General features: G+C 43.2%; 1 protein-coding gene across 1 annotated transcript in view; it reads left to right on the top strand.

The window, feature by feature from the left end:
- The first annotated feature begins 859 nt into the window (after nt 1-859).
- The window catches only part of Fam3c (FAM3 metabolism regulating signaling molecule C), a 47,345-nt gene continuing 32,516 nt past the window's right edge, over nt 860-15,688 (top strand). Inside the window, exons 1-2 of the mRNA NM_198771.2 lie at nt 860-949; nt 14,148-14,201. Coding sequence (NP_942066.1) covers nt 14,189-14,201 — 13 coding nt within the window. The 5' untranslated portion in view covers nt 860-949; nt 14,148-14,188. The remainder of the gene's footprint in view (nt 950-14,147; nt 14,202-15,688) is intronic.

Here is a 15,688-nt window from a genome sequence, read left to right as displayed (position 1 = left end):
CCTTTTCTTTTCCTAGGCCATAAGCACTAGGATTCATAGTTCTTTTTTAGGTTGTGTGTTTTATGTTTTGGGGGGAAAGTTGAAATTTGATAAGGTAATCGCTGTAATCAATTCCTATTACTTCATAGCAATTTAATTTTTGCAATCATAAATTATCCCAATTTCCAAAGAAATAAGTTAACGGTTGCTAATTATTCGGATATGGATTTGAAACTAGAAATACCGTATTCTTAGATTGTGTGTAGTAAAATTTGTGCTAATTTCCCAGTTACCTGTAAAATTTTGAGAAAAGATACGGTTCCTAACAGATGAAAAAAATATTTATCATACCGCTAATAATTTGAAAGAAGAAATTGGCGTACAGCATGCAAACAATACTCTTCCCCTAGGATAGATTATTCAGGATTGCAGAATTCGTTATGACTCCCCCGCCTGAAGGATTTTTATGTTTGCAGGAGTGAAGATTCCCTACGGTCCTAGAACTCTAGAATGGGACTGGTTATTTCAAATTGCCGCCTGAAAGGTTGGGATTCTGTGTGCGTGTGACTGAAAGGCGGAGGCGCTGACACATTTTCCCTCCTCCCAGAGTGCCACTCAGCTCCTGGCCGCGGATGCGGCAGCTCCCACGTGGCAAGTCCAGATTGAGTCCTAGACGCGACCGGGGATCTTGGCGGCTGTGGCCCTTCCTCCCGGTACCCCAGCGTCGGCTCGGTCCTCCACCGCCAGGGGGCGGGCGCGGCTCCGCGGCTGCCGGGCCCATTGGCCGCGGCGGGAAGCGTGGGAGGAGGCCTGGGGCGAGCTGGCTTCCTCCTCGGCGCGGGCGGGCGGGAGGCGAAACCGGAGAAGCCGGAGGAAGCCGAGGCGCGATCGGCGCGCTCGGGAGGCGGCGGCGGCGGCGGCACCTCCCGTCGGCCTCCGTCAGAACTGACGGCGGCGCGACCGCAGGCAGGTGAGGCTCGGGCTGGCAACGGGGCTGGGCGCGGCTGGGCGCCTGGAGGCAGGAGCGGAGCACCGTGCCCGCTGCCTTGGCAGCCCGATGTGGGTGGGTCTCCGCTGCAGCGGGGCCGGGCCGTTCGGAGCATCGCGGCCCGCTCAGCGGCGTCTGCACCCAGCGTTGGGTCGCGGCCGCCACCGGGCTCGGGCTGCACCTGGAAGCCGGTGTTTGCCCCTCGTGGTCGGAATCCTGCAGGTTGAGCGTTCCCAGAGAACTGGATGAGATGGACGGGCATCCTGGATTCGAACTCTGTGCCTGGACTCACTTGTAAAGTTTGCCCAACTGGAGCTGCTGTCTCCTTTTGCAAGTGAACACATAAGGTGTTCTGTGTCTTCGATGAGCGCTGTTCATTTTACTTTGATTTTTCTCTGCTGTGTTCACAGCTGTAGTATGCATGATGGTCAGTGCTCTTAATGAGTGACAGATTTGACTAGATGTGACTTGAGGGAAGTCATCCGCTTCAATTTACATAATCTATTCCTATAATATAGAACTACTACCTGATAGAACTTTTGCCTTGTTTCTTTGTGGGCAGAAATAGATGCTTACAAAGTCCCTAATTTGCATCTTTACCATCTTAGATAGAGTTACCTGGTATTTCCAAGCGCATATTTAGTTCTCACAACTCCCCGCTCAGATTTTACAGATTAGAACACACATTTCCTGAGATTTTAAGTTAAGTTGGATGGTAATGGCGGATCCGTGGCCTGTATTTTCCTGGAAGGACCAGTGATAGACTTAAATTTCCCAAGGGTTTGGAAACATTGCGTCTAATACAATGCCTTAGGGGAGCACAGAGAAATCTCTATGAATGAAAAATAAAGTTACTAACTTCCCTGATGCCACTAACCAGAAAAGTGGCAGAAAAGGTAAGATAGTTTCTCCTGTCCCACTGTCCTTCACCGTGTTTCTGGAGGTTGTTCATCCAGTAATTTTCCGACAGTTTACTAGATTTTGTTTTTAGTTCTATGTAAGCGATTAGGTCTGTTTCATAAATTCCTAAAACATGTACTCTACTTATTAAAGCAACCAGCTGATGACTTCCGGCAAGTTACAGTTAGACTCGTCAAACTCGAATCGTCCATCGGTCGCGACTCACATCTTAGGTACAAGAACATCGTGCATACTACAGCTGTGAACACAGCTGGGAAAAAAAATAGAAAAAAATGAAAAAAAAATTCTTCCTTGTAGGAAGAAATAATAACATAAAAGGGCAAGATGCAATTCCTCTAGTCGGTGACATTCTGTGTCCCCATGGTTGTGGAGACGGGAAGACACAGAGTGATGGAATTATGTGGACCAGAGAGGCAGACACAATATCCTTTTTGGTCCCTCCCTTGGTAAGACTTGAGCATCTTGTGGGATATTTCGAAGGCTGCGCAAGCATCCTGAGCAATGAGTTCCTGGGGCTTTTCATCACAGCTCCTTCCGGCTTGTTAAGGCAGTTCCGAGGGATCAGCTGTGTCAACTAATGGCCCCTTGCGTTACCTGCAATTAGTGGGCGTGGAAGGTTTTAAGGGCATTGGATGGGATCAAAATAGGAACTTGTAAAATTGTTTTAGCTGATAAAATTATACCTCAGTGGCTTCTTTCTTTTCTGTGCCCCTGGCTGCTGACCCCCGCCCCCTTACTATTTGGGCAGACAGAACCAGTCTGTTCAAGTACTTTTTCCTCAGGGGTTCTTTGGCTGCCGAGGTCCGTGAACCTTGGTGTACTTCAGTTTTACACTTGACCTAGGTCTGAATGAAGCGCTGGGGACTCCTGAAACATGAGATTAGGAAGCTGTAAATCCTTATCAAGTGTGATGTGAGGTAGATACATGGGAAATGAACATTCCACCACACTGTGGTGGAAATGTCCTCCCTTCCATTACCAAACCCCAACAGAGTGAGTGCCCTGTTTTTTGACTCCCATAGTTAACACTTATTTTTCTATCTTTTTTGTTTTCTTTTTAAAAGAAGTTTGTTTGTTTTTATATTCCTTTTCACATGTAGGGGGTGGGGCTAATACCCATGCTATGGTGCCTGTGTGGATTTCAGGGACCACTGGTAGGAGTTTGGTTTTCTTTCTGGGATTTGAAGTCAGGACGTCAGGCTTATCAGTGCACTTACCTTCTGAGCCCTTTGTCACTGTGCTTGGTAATATTTGTCTGTCTGCCCGTCTTCCCCCTAATAGGATAGGGTGGGATTAAGGTATTTGAACAGCTGAGGAATTCTAATGGAGCAAGCAAAACTAAATGCTATTTTGTAGGTCTCTGCGCTGGGTTCCAGAAATCTAACGACCATTTCTGTTTTTCAAGTGGCTATTGGATGTTTAAACAAAATGCTGCTTTGCGGAAGAGAAGATCTGTAAGAAAACATGGGAACAGTTCGAGCTAGAGTATGTTCTGAGCCCTGCAAACAGGAATTGTTTCTTCTTTTTTCTCACTCCAGTCTCCAGATTTCCAGCCTGCCTCTCCCTCTTCCTCCTGGCAGACCTGGCCCTGGAACCGCCAGTCTCAGTTCCATTCAGAAAATGAAAAGTCCTATCACAGGAATTGGACTTGGGGATTTGATTTTGTGTTAGATCTGCCTTGGCTTTCTTTTTGATTTTTTTTTCTCCCCACTTCTTTTTCTGTGTGGGTCTGTGTGCTGTCATCCTGAAGCTCTCAGCTCTAAGCCTGAGAGAATCACCCCAAAGAGCTTGTTAAACGTGCAGGGTTTTAATGCCTCCTCTGAGGAGTCTGATCCTGCAGGTCCGCAGTAGCAGACACACTTGCTTGTTAAAAGGTGCACTAGTGATTCTGACCTCCCTGCTGGGGGTAACACTTTATTGAGGCCTTCAAAGAACTTGATAAGATGTGTTTTACTTAAAGCCAAAACTTAAAAGCAAGAAAACAAACATATGTTTGGAAGCTCCTCTATTTCAACTGTTAATGGGAATAGCAGTGTGTTTCTTAAAATTAATAATACACCTTTTTAGGTGTCTTAGGGCTTCTCTTGCAAAGTTATTGTGCATTATTGTGAGGGTTAAAACGTGATATATGTATATGGCTGGGAGATCACTCAGTCTGCTTGCCAGAAGATCTCTGAGGCTCCCTGCTTGGTCAGTTTAGCCTAATGAATAATCTTCAGTTTCGATGAGAGACCACTTGGGAGTAACTGAAGACACCTGACCATGATGTCTGTTTTCATACACACATGCGTGCACACCGTCCTATACAATATATGCACACAGACACACAGACACACACACACACACACACACACACACACACACAGAGAATAATTCTATTTAATATCTCTTCAGATGTTCAACCATGTAAACTCTTTGTAAGAGTTTATGAAAGGTGGCCTTGTCTGACAGCTGTTTTGTAACGACGATTGTACTGTGGCTGAGCTTTAAAGTGTGCGTCAGAGATGTCCTCAGGTGTCCTGCAGTCTAGTCTGGCTACCCGTTTCTGTTAATGTATGCATTAGCGGCTTACTAGAAAGCCTTGTAGTTCACCAAAGTGTTTTCTTCATGCAGTGTTCGCGTAGGTGTGGTAGTTCCATCTGACCCATAGCTTTCGATCAGTCCTTTTTAGTTAGCTGGTTAGCAGCCCACGCTTACTCCCAATGACTGACTCATCTATGCCTGCTCACACGACATGCTCTCCTGGGTTGAATGGCTTTTAGATGTAGCGCTAATAAGGTTAACAGCAATCTGTCAAAAGAGACCTGAACTCTGGCTGTCCGTTCAAAAAGTAAGACGCTCAGATGGTTTGTGGGACCCCGATGGAGTGTCCCTAGGTTAGAATCCATTTTTCTCTAGTACTGAGAGGTCAGCGGAGGGTAGCCCAGCCTGTGTATGAGCTTCCTTTACAGATGGAAAAACTTGCTTAGCTGTATTATTAGGTTGAAGGCCGAACACAAGGCTATTCTCTTTTTTTAATCCCTTAAGTGTTTTGTTGGGACACATTGTCAAGTGCATAGAGATCAACTGGCATATTTCAGTAATCGGCTAGCTCACGTGCAGGGAGAGGAAAGAAAGAACTCTAGGTGTCTCTGCTTTCTACAGTCTCCAGGGTTCTGCTAGGAAGCTGCCAAGACTGAGCTGTCCGTTGCAACAACTGCTCTCAGAATGTCTGTCAGGCTTGGCCTAGGTGGACACCTTCCCTAACCTGTGTTGAAATAGAGACAGAGGGTATCAGAGCTTCGTTTCCCAGTGTAGGAGAAGGGAGCTTTATTCCGGCTGCTGTAGATCAGATAACAGGTTTCGGAATTCTTCCTGGTTGCCAGCAAGGAAGAGGGATTTCGAAGTAAGGTAGAAGGGCAGTTAATGGCAGACTTCTGAGGACACAAGTCTCACCAGTGCCCTGTTTTGCCTCATTTCCTTCCTACCTTTCCTTGGGTAACAGTCTAGGGGGAAAGTAAGGACTGTCCTGGACTTGAGTGTTTGCACTTGCCCACATTTAGATGTTAATCCTCCTTTAACTCAGTTTGCATCTTGTGCTACTGAAGACAAAAGAAAAGCCATAAGACCTTTATTCAGATAACTGAAAACTTCAGAGATGGCATGGTGGCACCTGCTAGTAATCCCAGTATTCTGGAGACAGGAAACTGAGGCGGCAGGAGCTAGCAGCTGAAATTCTGTCTCAGACAAACAAAACAAAGCAGCCGGGAAGGAGGAGGTCATCTGTATCCCCACTTCCCAAGATTTTTCAATAGGACAATAGTCTAAAAGAGTTGTTCTACTGACTCATTGTTTCAAGTTTTCAGTCTGTGGCTTTGTATTCTCCCGTTTGGAGTATAACTTTGTGGGAGTGAAATGTTGTTGTTGTTGTTGATGATGATGATGATGTGCTTAATTTTTTTCCTTGTTCCTTCCAATCAAAAATCAAAATACAAGATTAGTTTTTTTTTTTGAACTTCTTAATTGTTAGGTAACCATTAAGTTTTTATTTTTTTTTTTTACCTTTTAATACCTTCATATTCCTTCTGTAGGGTTTTGTCTTTGTGTTTTGGAAGAGTCTCATGTAGCCCTGTCTGTCCTTGTGTGGGCAAGGATGACTTTGGACTCCGTGTCCCTTCCTTTTTACCTTTAAAGTGCTAGGAGATGTATGCATCATACTTAATTTTTGAACTAACTCTCTCTCTTTCCCTCTGTCTCTCTCTCTGTCTTTCTGTCTCTCTCTGTCTCTCTGCCCTTCTCTCTCTCTCTCTCTGTCTCTGTCTGTCTCTCTCCCCCCTTCAGTTGCTTGCTCCTCTCACTTTGTATAGATTATATTTAAAAAAAAAAAATCTGCATCGTCTACTGTTCAGTACCAAAGTGTCCTGCCAATATTAAATCCTTTTTCAAGTTAGTGTTTCTAGTAAGCATTCAGTGTTAAAATCTTTAACATCACTCGATGCTAAAATTCACCCATTAAATTCACAGTGACCCAGCAATAACAGCCTATGCTGCCTACTGAGATACTGTTTGCTCTTGTTTCGCAATGCAAGGAGCCAACACAGGCTTCTGATGTACCACTCAGCTAAAGCCCTGTCCTTCTTCTGCCGTTTCCTGTCTTTGTTTTGGTCAGGGTTTCATGTAGCCCAGGCTGGGCCCCTACTCGTTTCCTACTGAAGGATAATCTTGAAATTTTGATCTTTTCCTCTGTCTTAGTTGCTGTGCTTTGCTGTGAAGAGACACCATGACCAAGGCAACTCTTGTATCAGTATTTAATCGGGGGCTGGCTTACAGTTTCAGAGGTCTAGTCTGCTGTCATCGTGGCGGGGAGCTTGGTAGCACACATGGCACTGGAGCAGTAGCCAAGGCTACATCCTGATCTGTAGACTGAGAAAGAGGGCCTAGCATGGGCTTCTGAAATCTCAAAGCCTGCCCTCGGTGACATTACCTCCAATGAGGCCTTCTAATCCTTCTCAAATAGTGCCATTGCCTGATGACTAGACATTCAGGTCCATGAGCCTGTGGGGGCCATTCTTATTGAAACCACCATTCTATCTCTACTTCCCAAAAGCCGGGATTGCAGGTATATATCGTGACATCTTGTTTTTTATGGTGCTTGGAGATCAAACCCACATGTCTGGTAGGCAGGCACTCTGCTGATGGTTCATGAGCCCCAGTCCTCATACTGGAATTTTAAATTTAATATTTCTTTCTAATGGATACAGTCTTTTTTACCTGCCTTTGTCTGTCTGTTTCAAAAGTTTGTGTGGTCTGTAAAGATCCATCTGGCTTTCCATGGGTTGCATCCTCATGCTTGTGTACCAAGTCCTTTATCTATCAGTCCGTCTCCCCAGCCTAGGAAATGTGTTGAAGGTTATACAAGTTGGCCAAGCATCAGATACACAGTTACCTGCTCTTTCTTAAAGCCGGCCACAGCAATGATCCCATATCAGCAGCCACATAAGGAGAGCCCTATTACCTTCTTACCGTGACCATGATCTTCTCGGTGAAGCAGAGCTTAGTGATCATTTCTGTCTGTGTCTTTCTGTCTTCGGCTACGGGTTTGGAAGCAGTCCAGACTCACTCCCACCTTTACTGTGAGCGAGCGGCTCCAGCTATAGGAAGGTAAAGGTGTTTCCATTTGAATAAGATTCCTCTGCTTCTCATGAAGGATTGGTTGCCTTCCAGGGAGGGTACGCCCTGGGAGTGTTGGTCAACACTCTTTCCGTAGGAGCCGTCGGTATTCTCCAAATACCCGAGCAAAAATGTTCCACTACTAAGGTGTCATTAGGGAAGTTTCCCAGTCTTCTATTTTATTTTATTTTTTTTCTAATTAAACAAATGCCCAGCTTTTGAGGCCCAGCTAACCGTATATGTAAGCCCGTGTAGTCTTTAAGGCCCAAATGAGTTGTTTTTCAGAGCAGGTTGAGAAATAAAATTTGAATTCGTGAAATGTGAAGATGGTATGAAACTCAAATTCTTGTTGTCCAGATAAATAAAACTTTATTAAAACACAGTTGAGCTAGACCTGTTGTTGGTGCACTTGGGAGACACTTGGAAAGCAGAGCAGGCCAGACTGGTCTACTTAGTGAGTTTTAGGCCAGCCTGGGCTATATGTTAAGACCCTATCTCAATAAGAACAACAGACTCCATCTTTGTTCCATCCAGCTACGCTGTACAGCTGGGGTAGAAATTGTGGGACTTGATGCCAGAGCAGCTTTTACAGAAAATATCTATGCTTTTGCCTGGCAATAGTCATATGTGGAGAGCTGTATGGTATTGCAACTTTTTTCTTTCTTCTTTTGAGACATGATCTCCCTATTTAGCTGTCCTGGTACTCACTATGTAGACCAGGCTGGCCTTGAACTCACAGAGATCTGCCTTCCCGGTGCTGGGCCTAAAGGTGTGCACCACTGCAGCTGCTGTTTGAATCTTGTTTCTAACAGTAGATTTAGCGGAGTAGCTTACCCTAGTGACGCTTATAAATGTAACTTCTTTTGCTCTCAGTATTAACCCATTTCCTCATGCACGTTAAATGCTCAGAGCATGAAAATTTATTTTCCCATCTAATCTTGGCGATGCCTTAATCAGGCCCTGAAAAAAAAAATGATGTATAGGTGATAGATACGTACATATGCATATGTGTGTGTGTGTGTGTGTGTGTGTGTGTGTGTGTGTGTGTGAGCGTATACAGATAGATATGTCTACATATCTGTGTAATAAGCTGTATACATTTCTGTTGCTATGTGATTTATTATATATATTGCAATTTATTGGGGAAAAACAAATGGGCTCACAGTTCCAGAGACTGAGAGATCCAGGCTTTGCAGTTGGCATGTTATCTATCCAGCAGACCTGATGGTACAGTGTGCCTGTGCAGTATAGCATTTTCCCAGCCAGGCAGAGAGCAGAGTCTCCCTATTAGAAAAACCAGTATTTCCTCCTCTACTCAGACACCAAGATAAATGCAAAAGATGTGTCCTTAAAGGGTGACAGGAATTTTTCCCAAGCAGAACACAGAAAGGACTTTGCATCAGATCCCAGGTGGGTGTCCTCTGATGTATTTTGAGATAGTGTCTGTGGGTTGAAGGCCCAGTCTCTAGACCTCTCCCTGTTTAGATGCCAATTACAAATCTGGCCTGCTGTTTTTTTTTTTTTACATATGGGTCTGCTGGACCTGGGCCACTTATGACGTGGGGCCCCCACAACTCCTTCCTGAGGCTCAAGTAATTCGAGTGGTTTATACTTTACATTTCCTGCATTCAGGCTATTAGAAATGACACTGCTGAGCAGACTCAGAGGTTGTGGTTTGGGAAGGCGGACAGAGTTTCTCTGCACTCTCTAGGTGTACCACTCCTCAGAAACCGTAGCATTCTACCCTGTGGAAGCCTTCTGGGCTCTGTCTGTCCTGTGAGGTTTCGTGAGACTTCATTCCATAGGCCTGACTGAAGCATGGGCAGCTGTGTTGAAATGTGGTGGGACAGAAAGGAAATGAACTAATGCTAGCGGACTGAATGGGGAACCCCAGCAATTCTTCTTGCCTCTTCAGCAGGCCTCAGGACTGAGGAGAGTCTTGTGACCTGTCAGATAAAACTGCACCAAAGGTCATTCGTGGCTAGCGAGCATCAACACAGCAAACTTAGGTTAGGTTTCTATCTCTTGCAGGGCAAAAGAGAAATTAGAGTCTAGAATAACAGGTCATTAGATAATTCTTACATCCTGCCTTGTGGGAAGGAGTTTAAGGCCAGGAACTATGGATGGAAATTCTTATGTCTGAAGAGATAAATTTGGCAAACCAAACTACCTCAGGAACCCTTGTTGTCAGGTCTGGATTGGAAACCCACTGGAGGAAGGCACTTCACCTCCCTCAGTCTAGATTCAGGTGCCAATCATCCAAGAAGGTCCCTTCGTGCACACCCAGAATGGCGTTGACTTAGAGGCAGAGTGTGGCCCTGTCAGTATGACAGGTGGACTTCACCCTTACAGACTGGGCTTAACTAGGTCTATTGTTTTGTAGTTTGACCTGTTTCTATGTGGTCTCTTGCAAAGTGGCAGCTCCCTTGGGGGCTGGAAAGATAGCTCTGGGGTTAAGAGCACTTATTCTTATAGAGCAACTGGGTGCAAACCCACAGTTTCTGTCACCCCAGTTCCAGGGGATCTGATGCCCTCTTCTGAACTCGGTGGGCCCCTGCATGCACAAAATGCCCAGACACACCTATTGAGCCTCCGTACACATAAAATCAAAATTAAATTATCAAAAGAAAGGCCCCGGCCCATTTGAATATTGGAATCGTCTGAATTTAATTGGTTTGGTGAAGATTGCTCTTTGGCCAGCACTGAATTAAAGTTGGGTTAAAGCGAATGGTGGTTCTCTATTTTGTGAAATAGAATCAATCATATTTTCTTTTGTCTGGATTACATCTTTTTATTTCTATGCTATGGTATGTACTTGTATGCATATTTTCTTTCATATTTGTCTTGAGGTGGTAGTGGGATTTCTAACACTCAAACTTAAGTCAGTGTGACGAACTGTCAGATCTCTGGAGCAGTTAGCTTGCAGCCGAGATTAGCAATTCCCAGAGCAATTTGCAAGAGCCAAATTGACTGACATGGCGTTTCGTCAACAAGGTCTTGAGTACATCGGTGTGCAGGGGAAGAAATGGAGCAGGCTTTGTGAGAGTCCTTCCTGCTCTTCTCAGGAACCCCCTTGCCCTCGCCTGTAAGTCCCTCATTATACCTAGGACTATAGACTAGCCTGATGGTGGGAGGACTGCCAAGCCAGACAGTAATTGTTTTTATGGCTTGTTTCTTTGATACAGAACAGTGTTGTGATAAAGGAATGGGAGTGTGGTTGGACCTGTGACCCGTGCTTTTGTTACTGTTGGTCTTTAATGAATTCTAGACAGGTCCTCCTTATATAATGGCCCAATTTTGAGTAACAAAATTGTATTAAATTGGACCAATCTAGGTAGTTGGGCTAAAACATCCAGTTAAGTTAAAGCATCCGGAAAACTGGACTTGGTTCCCAAGACCCTGACTAAAGCTCTCTTCTTTACTCCCAGACCCTGAGTATGCATACACTTCCTTCTGGTCAGTGTTCTTTCACGCAGGGGGCAGTGTGACCTTTCTCCTTATATTTTCAGGTGACATTCGAACCTTTCATTTAGCATTCTTTTTTAAAAGATAATTATGTATTTATTTTATATATATGAATACACTGTAGCTGTCTTCAGACGCACCAGAAGAGGGCATCAGATCCCATTACTGATGGTTGTGAGCCACCATGTGGTTGCTGGGAATTGAACCCAGGACCTCTGGAAGACCAGTCAGTGCTCTTAACCTCTGAGCCATTTCTCCAGCCCATCATTTAGCATTCTTATCTATCTAAAATGCTTAAAGTTATTTTGGTCTATCCCTTCACTTTTGGAGCAGTGAATACCTTAAGTATCCTGTCTTAAATATTTTAATATTTATATTATTGTTTGTTTTGAAAGACAGTCTTTCTCTGCATAGCCTTGGCTGTCTTGAAACTTTCTTTGTAGACTAGGCTGGTCTCAAACTCAGAGATCTGCCTGCTTCCACTTTCCAAGTGCTGGAGAATATTTGCATTTTTATCTATTCTAAGAATATTCTCTTTATTACTAATATTCTGGTTTTGGAAACTAGTTCAAATTTTTGTATCTCTGCCTTTCACTGAGCATATAGAAAATTTATATACGTTGACCTGCTGTCTGGAGATTAGTATTCTGAATCTTTAGCTGAGGCCTTTTTATTCCTTTACTGTTGTGTTTATTGTCTTTGGACTTAACTCTTCTTGATTGCCTGAAGTCTTCCTGAGCTGTTTCTTCCACTCCCTCAGATGTTATATCTTCAACAGCCAGGCATGGTTTGGAATTAGCGCATCATAAACACTCGCCAGACTTTGCTCTTAAATCTATTTCAGTACTCCCGGTCTTCGGATTTACACTTTTGCGTCATTAAAGATGCAAGAAAGTTAATTCAGGAAATTAATTAAAGATGTGTTAATGACCGAGGCATTTTGATGAGATTTTAATAGAGAAATTTTTCTAAATGTTAACTCCCTAAGTTTTTTTTAAAGATTTATTTACTATATACATGTACACTCTCGCTGTCTTCAGACACACCAGAAGGGGGCATCAGATCCCATTACAGATGGTTGTGAGCCACCACGTGGTTGCTAGGATTTGAACTCGGGACCTCTGGAAGAGCAATCAGTGCTCTTAATCACTGAGCCATCTCTCCAGCCCTCCCTAAGATATTTTAATGGAAAACAATTGTATTCACAGAGTAACCCGTCAGGAGTTTAGTAGGGGAATTGCCATTGTAGGGTAGAGCAAGCAGGAGGCTGGTGACTAATTATGCAGGTGTGGTCTTCCCTGGCAGGCAATGGATGCTGAAACAGAATATCAGTGTCTGGTACCCACCTGCTTATTGAATCTTCAAAGAAATTTTCCTAGGTCACATTCAGATAGGAGCGAAATTTTTTGGCATATAAGACAGGAGGAAGGGCCACGTGTGTGTTGTGAACACAGAGTTCAGTTTCACTGGAAACCACAAGAGAATTTATGACCAGTTGGAGTTTCCTTTTGACCAGTTGCACCCCCCATTCCCACCCCTATCCCCCACCCGTTTATGTGAAGCCTTGTGATTACCTCAGTATCTCTTCTTTCCTTTACAATTCTGGCTGGTGCCTGAGGACTTTATAGCTAGATAGTATTGACTTTGTTTCCATAGATAACAAAGGAAAAAATACCAATGGTGAATAGCTCTGTAAAGGTGTTGGTGTTTTTTTGCTTCTGGTTAGCTTTGCGGAAGAATGGGAGGCAGCTGAAGTCATAGGGGGTTGGGATCCATGCAGGCTTTCCACCCCATTGCTTTTTCCAGTGAATAGGAAAACTGGATATTTTTTTCCGTGCCCTCCAGGGAGAGGTCATTTGGGGGCAAAGGGGACTATCTGTGAATTATTAAATCACCATGTGAGTATGTGCTAGTGTGTGCACATGATTGTGTTTGTGAACCTGTGTGGCACAGTGTGTGTGCAAGACATCAGAGGAAAAAAATGTATCTCAGATTAATAGGATCCATTACACAAAACAGTTTGAGTTCTGTTCCTTTACTAAATGTTGCCGGAGGTAGTTGTCTAGCTGAATGTGGGTGTGGCCTTGGTGTCAAAATATTATTTATGGTTCCATTTTAAGTAAAAGTTTCATGCATTTTTGAATTTGGTAAGAAGGAAAAGCAAACACGTGGCTTTTCTTCATTTTTTTTCCTAGCCTATGTTGCCAGTTGGTGAAATAATATCAAAGAATAGTTTCTATCCAGAGTTCGCTGTGAATGCTTACAACAGCGATATCCAAATTATGTTATTAAAAAACGACATAAGTAATTTGTTAATCTCACCAGGGAGAAAAGACCACTACCACAATTTTGAGCCAAATTTGAAGCAAGCTTTAATTAAATACTGACCAGGAGGATGGACTCTGGCTAGGTATATGCCAGGGTTCCCAGAAAATGGCCACATTTTGCAGAGGCTTAAAAAGGCAAAACTTTTAAAGTCCACCATATTTCCTATTAGGTCCAATCAGGGGCAAGCAGACATCCTGACGTGTTTCCTGCCTAGGTACCTCCCGCCCACCTCCAGTCTAGCACACAAACTTGTGGCTTGTTATTTCCCAAAAACCATAGCCCCCAGCATTCTAGGAATTATCCGTCCTTGGGCAAGTGGGGCTTACAGGTTAACTTTGGCTCTTTTATATCCTGTACTGGCATGAACTGGTCTATCTGAACTCCACTTCTATAGACGATTTCTGTTACTTGGTAAAGAACTTATTGACCTGATGTACTCCCCAGTGTTTGAATGTAAGTTCCTAATGAATGTGCGATCGCTGAGGGTCATAATCACCCTCTGTGGGCACAGATATAATGGCTCATGGCCTTGCTTCTTTATCTGAGGGAGCAAAGGACACAACCAGAAGGAAGGAGAGATCTTTCATTTTCTTTTTAATGGCCTAGGGGAAGGAGTGGCCAGTGATAAAGAGGTTTTTTTTTTTGTTTTGTTTTGTTTTGTTTTTAATTAAACCTTGATACCAACAGAATACTTACAAATGACATGGTATTTACTTAACTGGTTTCACATATATTTATCCTAAATTAACCTCAACCTAAGGAGGAATATTTGTTTTATAACTCATTGTGTTTGCCTTTCCTTTTGTTTTTTTTTTAGGTCATTCTTTCCTAGAAGTGCTAGAGAGTAAGAAGGCAAAAATGAGGGTAGCAGGTAAGGTATTTATTTAATCCAGTGAAAATAATTTTTTATTTCATAATTTATTTTATAACCTGTTTATGCAATCATGGCTAAAGAAAAAGATGGATGATTCATTAATTCTCTTTCAACTTTCATCTTTCTCCTCTCCACTTCCTGGGGTTGGGGGTGGACTGTCTTGCTTCCTAGTCTAAACTGGCTTTAAGTTATCTTCCGGTCTCAGGTGCCATCATAGCTGTAATGTTTCGGATAGTTAAGTACCAGGCTGAAATAAACTGAATCATGTTTAGCCTTTTTGTTTCATGTAGTCATCCAATCACCACTCGTACATCTAGTCGGCATTAGATAAGTTTTTGTACATTTGGCATATTGAAATTATGCCAGATATTATTAATATTTATTTTTTATGGGGTAAGCACATTTTCACCTAATGGTACATATAAAATACTCAAAGAATAGCTTTGAGAATGGAGAGAATGACTTTTTCTTGCCAAGTTTAAAAAATAAAAATAAAAAGAATTCTAAAGTGGAACTGTCTCCGGTGTGAAGTATGAATTATATATGAAGAATTTACTAAAATGTGGTTTGGCTTTGATTTTTTTTTTTAGTCGAAGTATAAATCCAGGGCATCAAAGCAATATAAAGTAGTGTGTTATTTACATTGAGAATCCTTGGTAGATGGCCGCAGTATTAATGCAGGTATTAATAAGCATCTTTAAAGGGTAGAGCCATGAATACCAAGTTGGCTTTGCCTACCTGAAAGTGAAAACCTTTTTCTCTTATGCTGCCTCCAGCCACAACCCCTTACCCCACCAGCCCAACCAAAAGGGGGGGAGTCTGAGGAAGCCTGCTAACACTGTGCTACAGGAGAGGACAGGCTGTTTTTCCAATCTCAAGATAGTCTTATTCTTAATCGTCATTTTCTTTCTTTTTTTTTTTAAGATTTATTTATTTACTATATATGAGTACACTGTAGCTGTCTTCAGATGCACCAGAAGAGGGCATCAGAACTCATTACAGATGGTTGTGAACCACCATGTGGTTGCTGGGATTTGAACTCAGGACCTCTGGAAGAGCAGTCAGTGCTCTTAACCACTGAGCTATCTCTCCAGCCCTAATCGTCATTTTCTTACAAGCAAAACCCAGGGTTTTCCTAGAGTTGTTTATCAGAGGTTCCCGAAGTCGAGGCGGGTGGACAGACAGCTCTTTTTAATTTTATAGTTGCATAGAATCAAGCAGAGTTGATCAAATGCCATGATTACTAAACCAAGTTAAGTGAGGGTTGCTTCGTATGCTTTTGTAAAAAATATGGAAAATTCGACTCTCTCTGCTGTGGAAACCGCCATTTCTAGGTAGTTATACACGTGTGGGGTAAGAAGACTCCAGAAGCAAGAGCTTGTTTGTATTCTAAAAACACATCACACTCTTGCTTTGTTTGCTTTGCATTTTGTTTCTGTATGTTCTTGGGATCAGCAGGACGATTTGTAACTGTGGCCTCCTGA

The sequence above is a fragment of the Rattus norvegicus genome, chromosome 4 (assembly GCF_036323735.1).
Source record: "Rattus norvegicus strain BN/NHsdMcwi chromosome 4, GRCr8, whole genome shotgun sequence".
Classification (NCBI taxonomy): Eukaryota; Metazoa; Chordata; class Mammalia; order Rodentia; family Muridae; genus Rattus; species Rattus norvegicus.
This window is presented reverse-complemented; position numbering and strand designations above follow the sequence as displayed.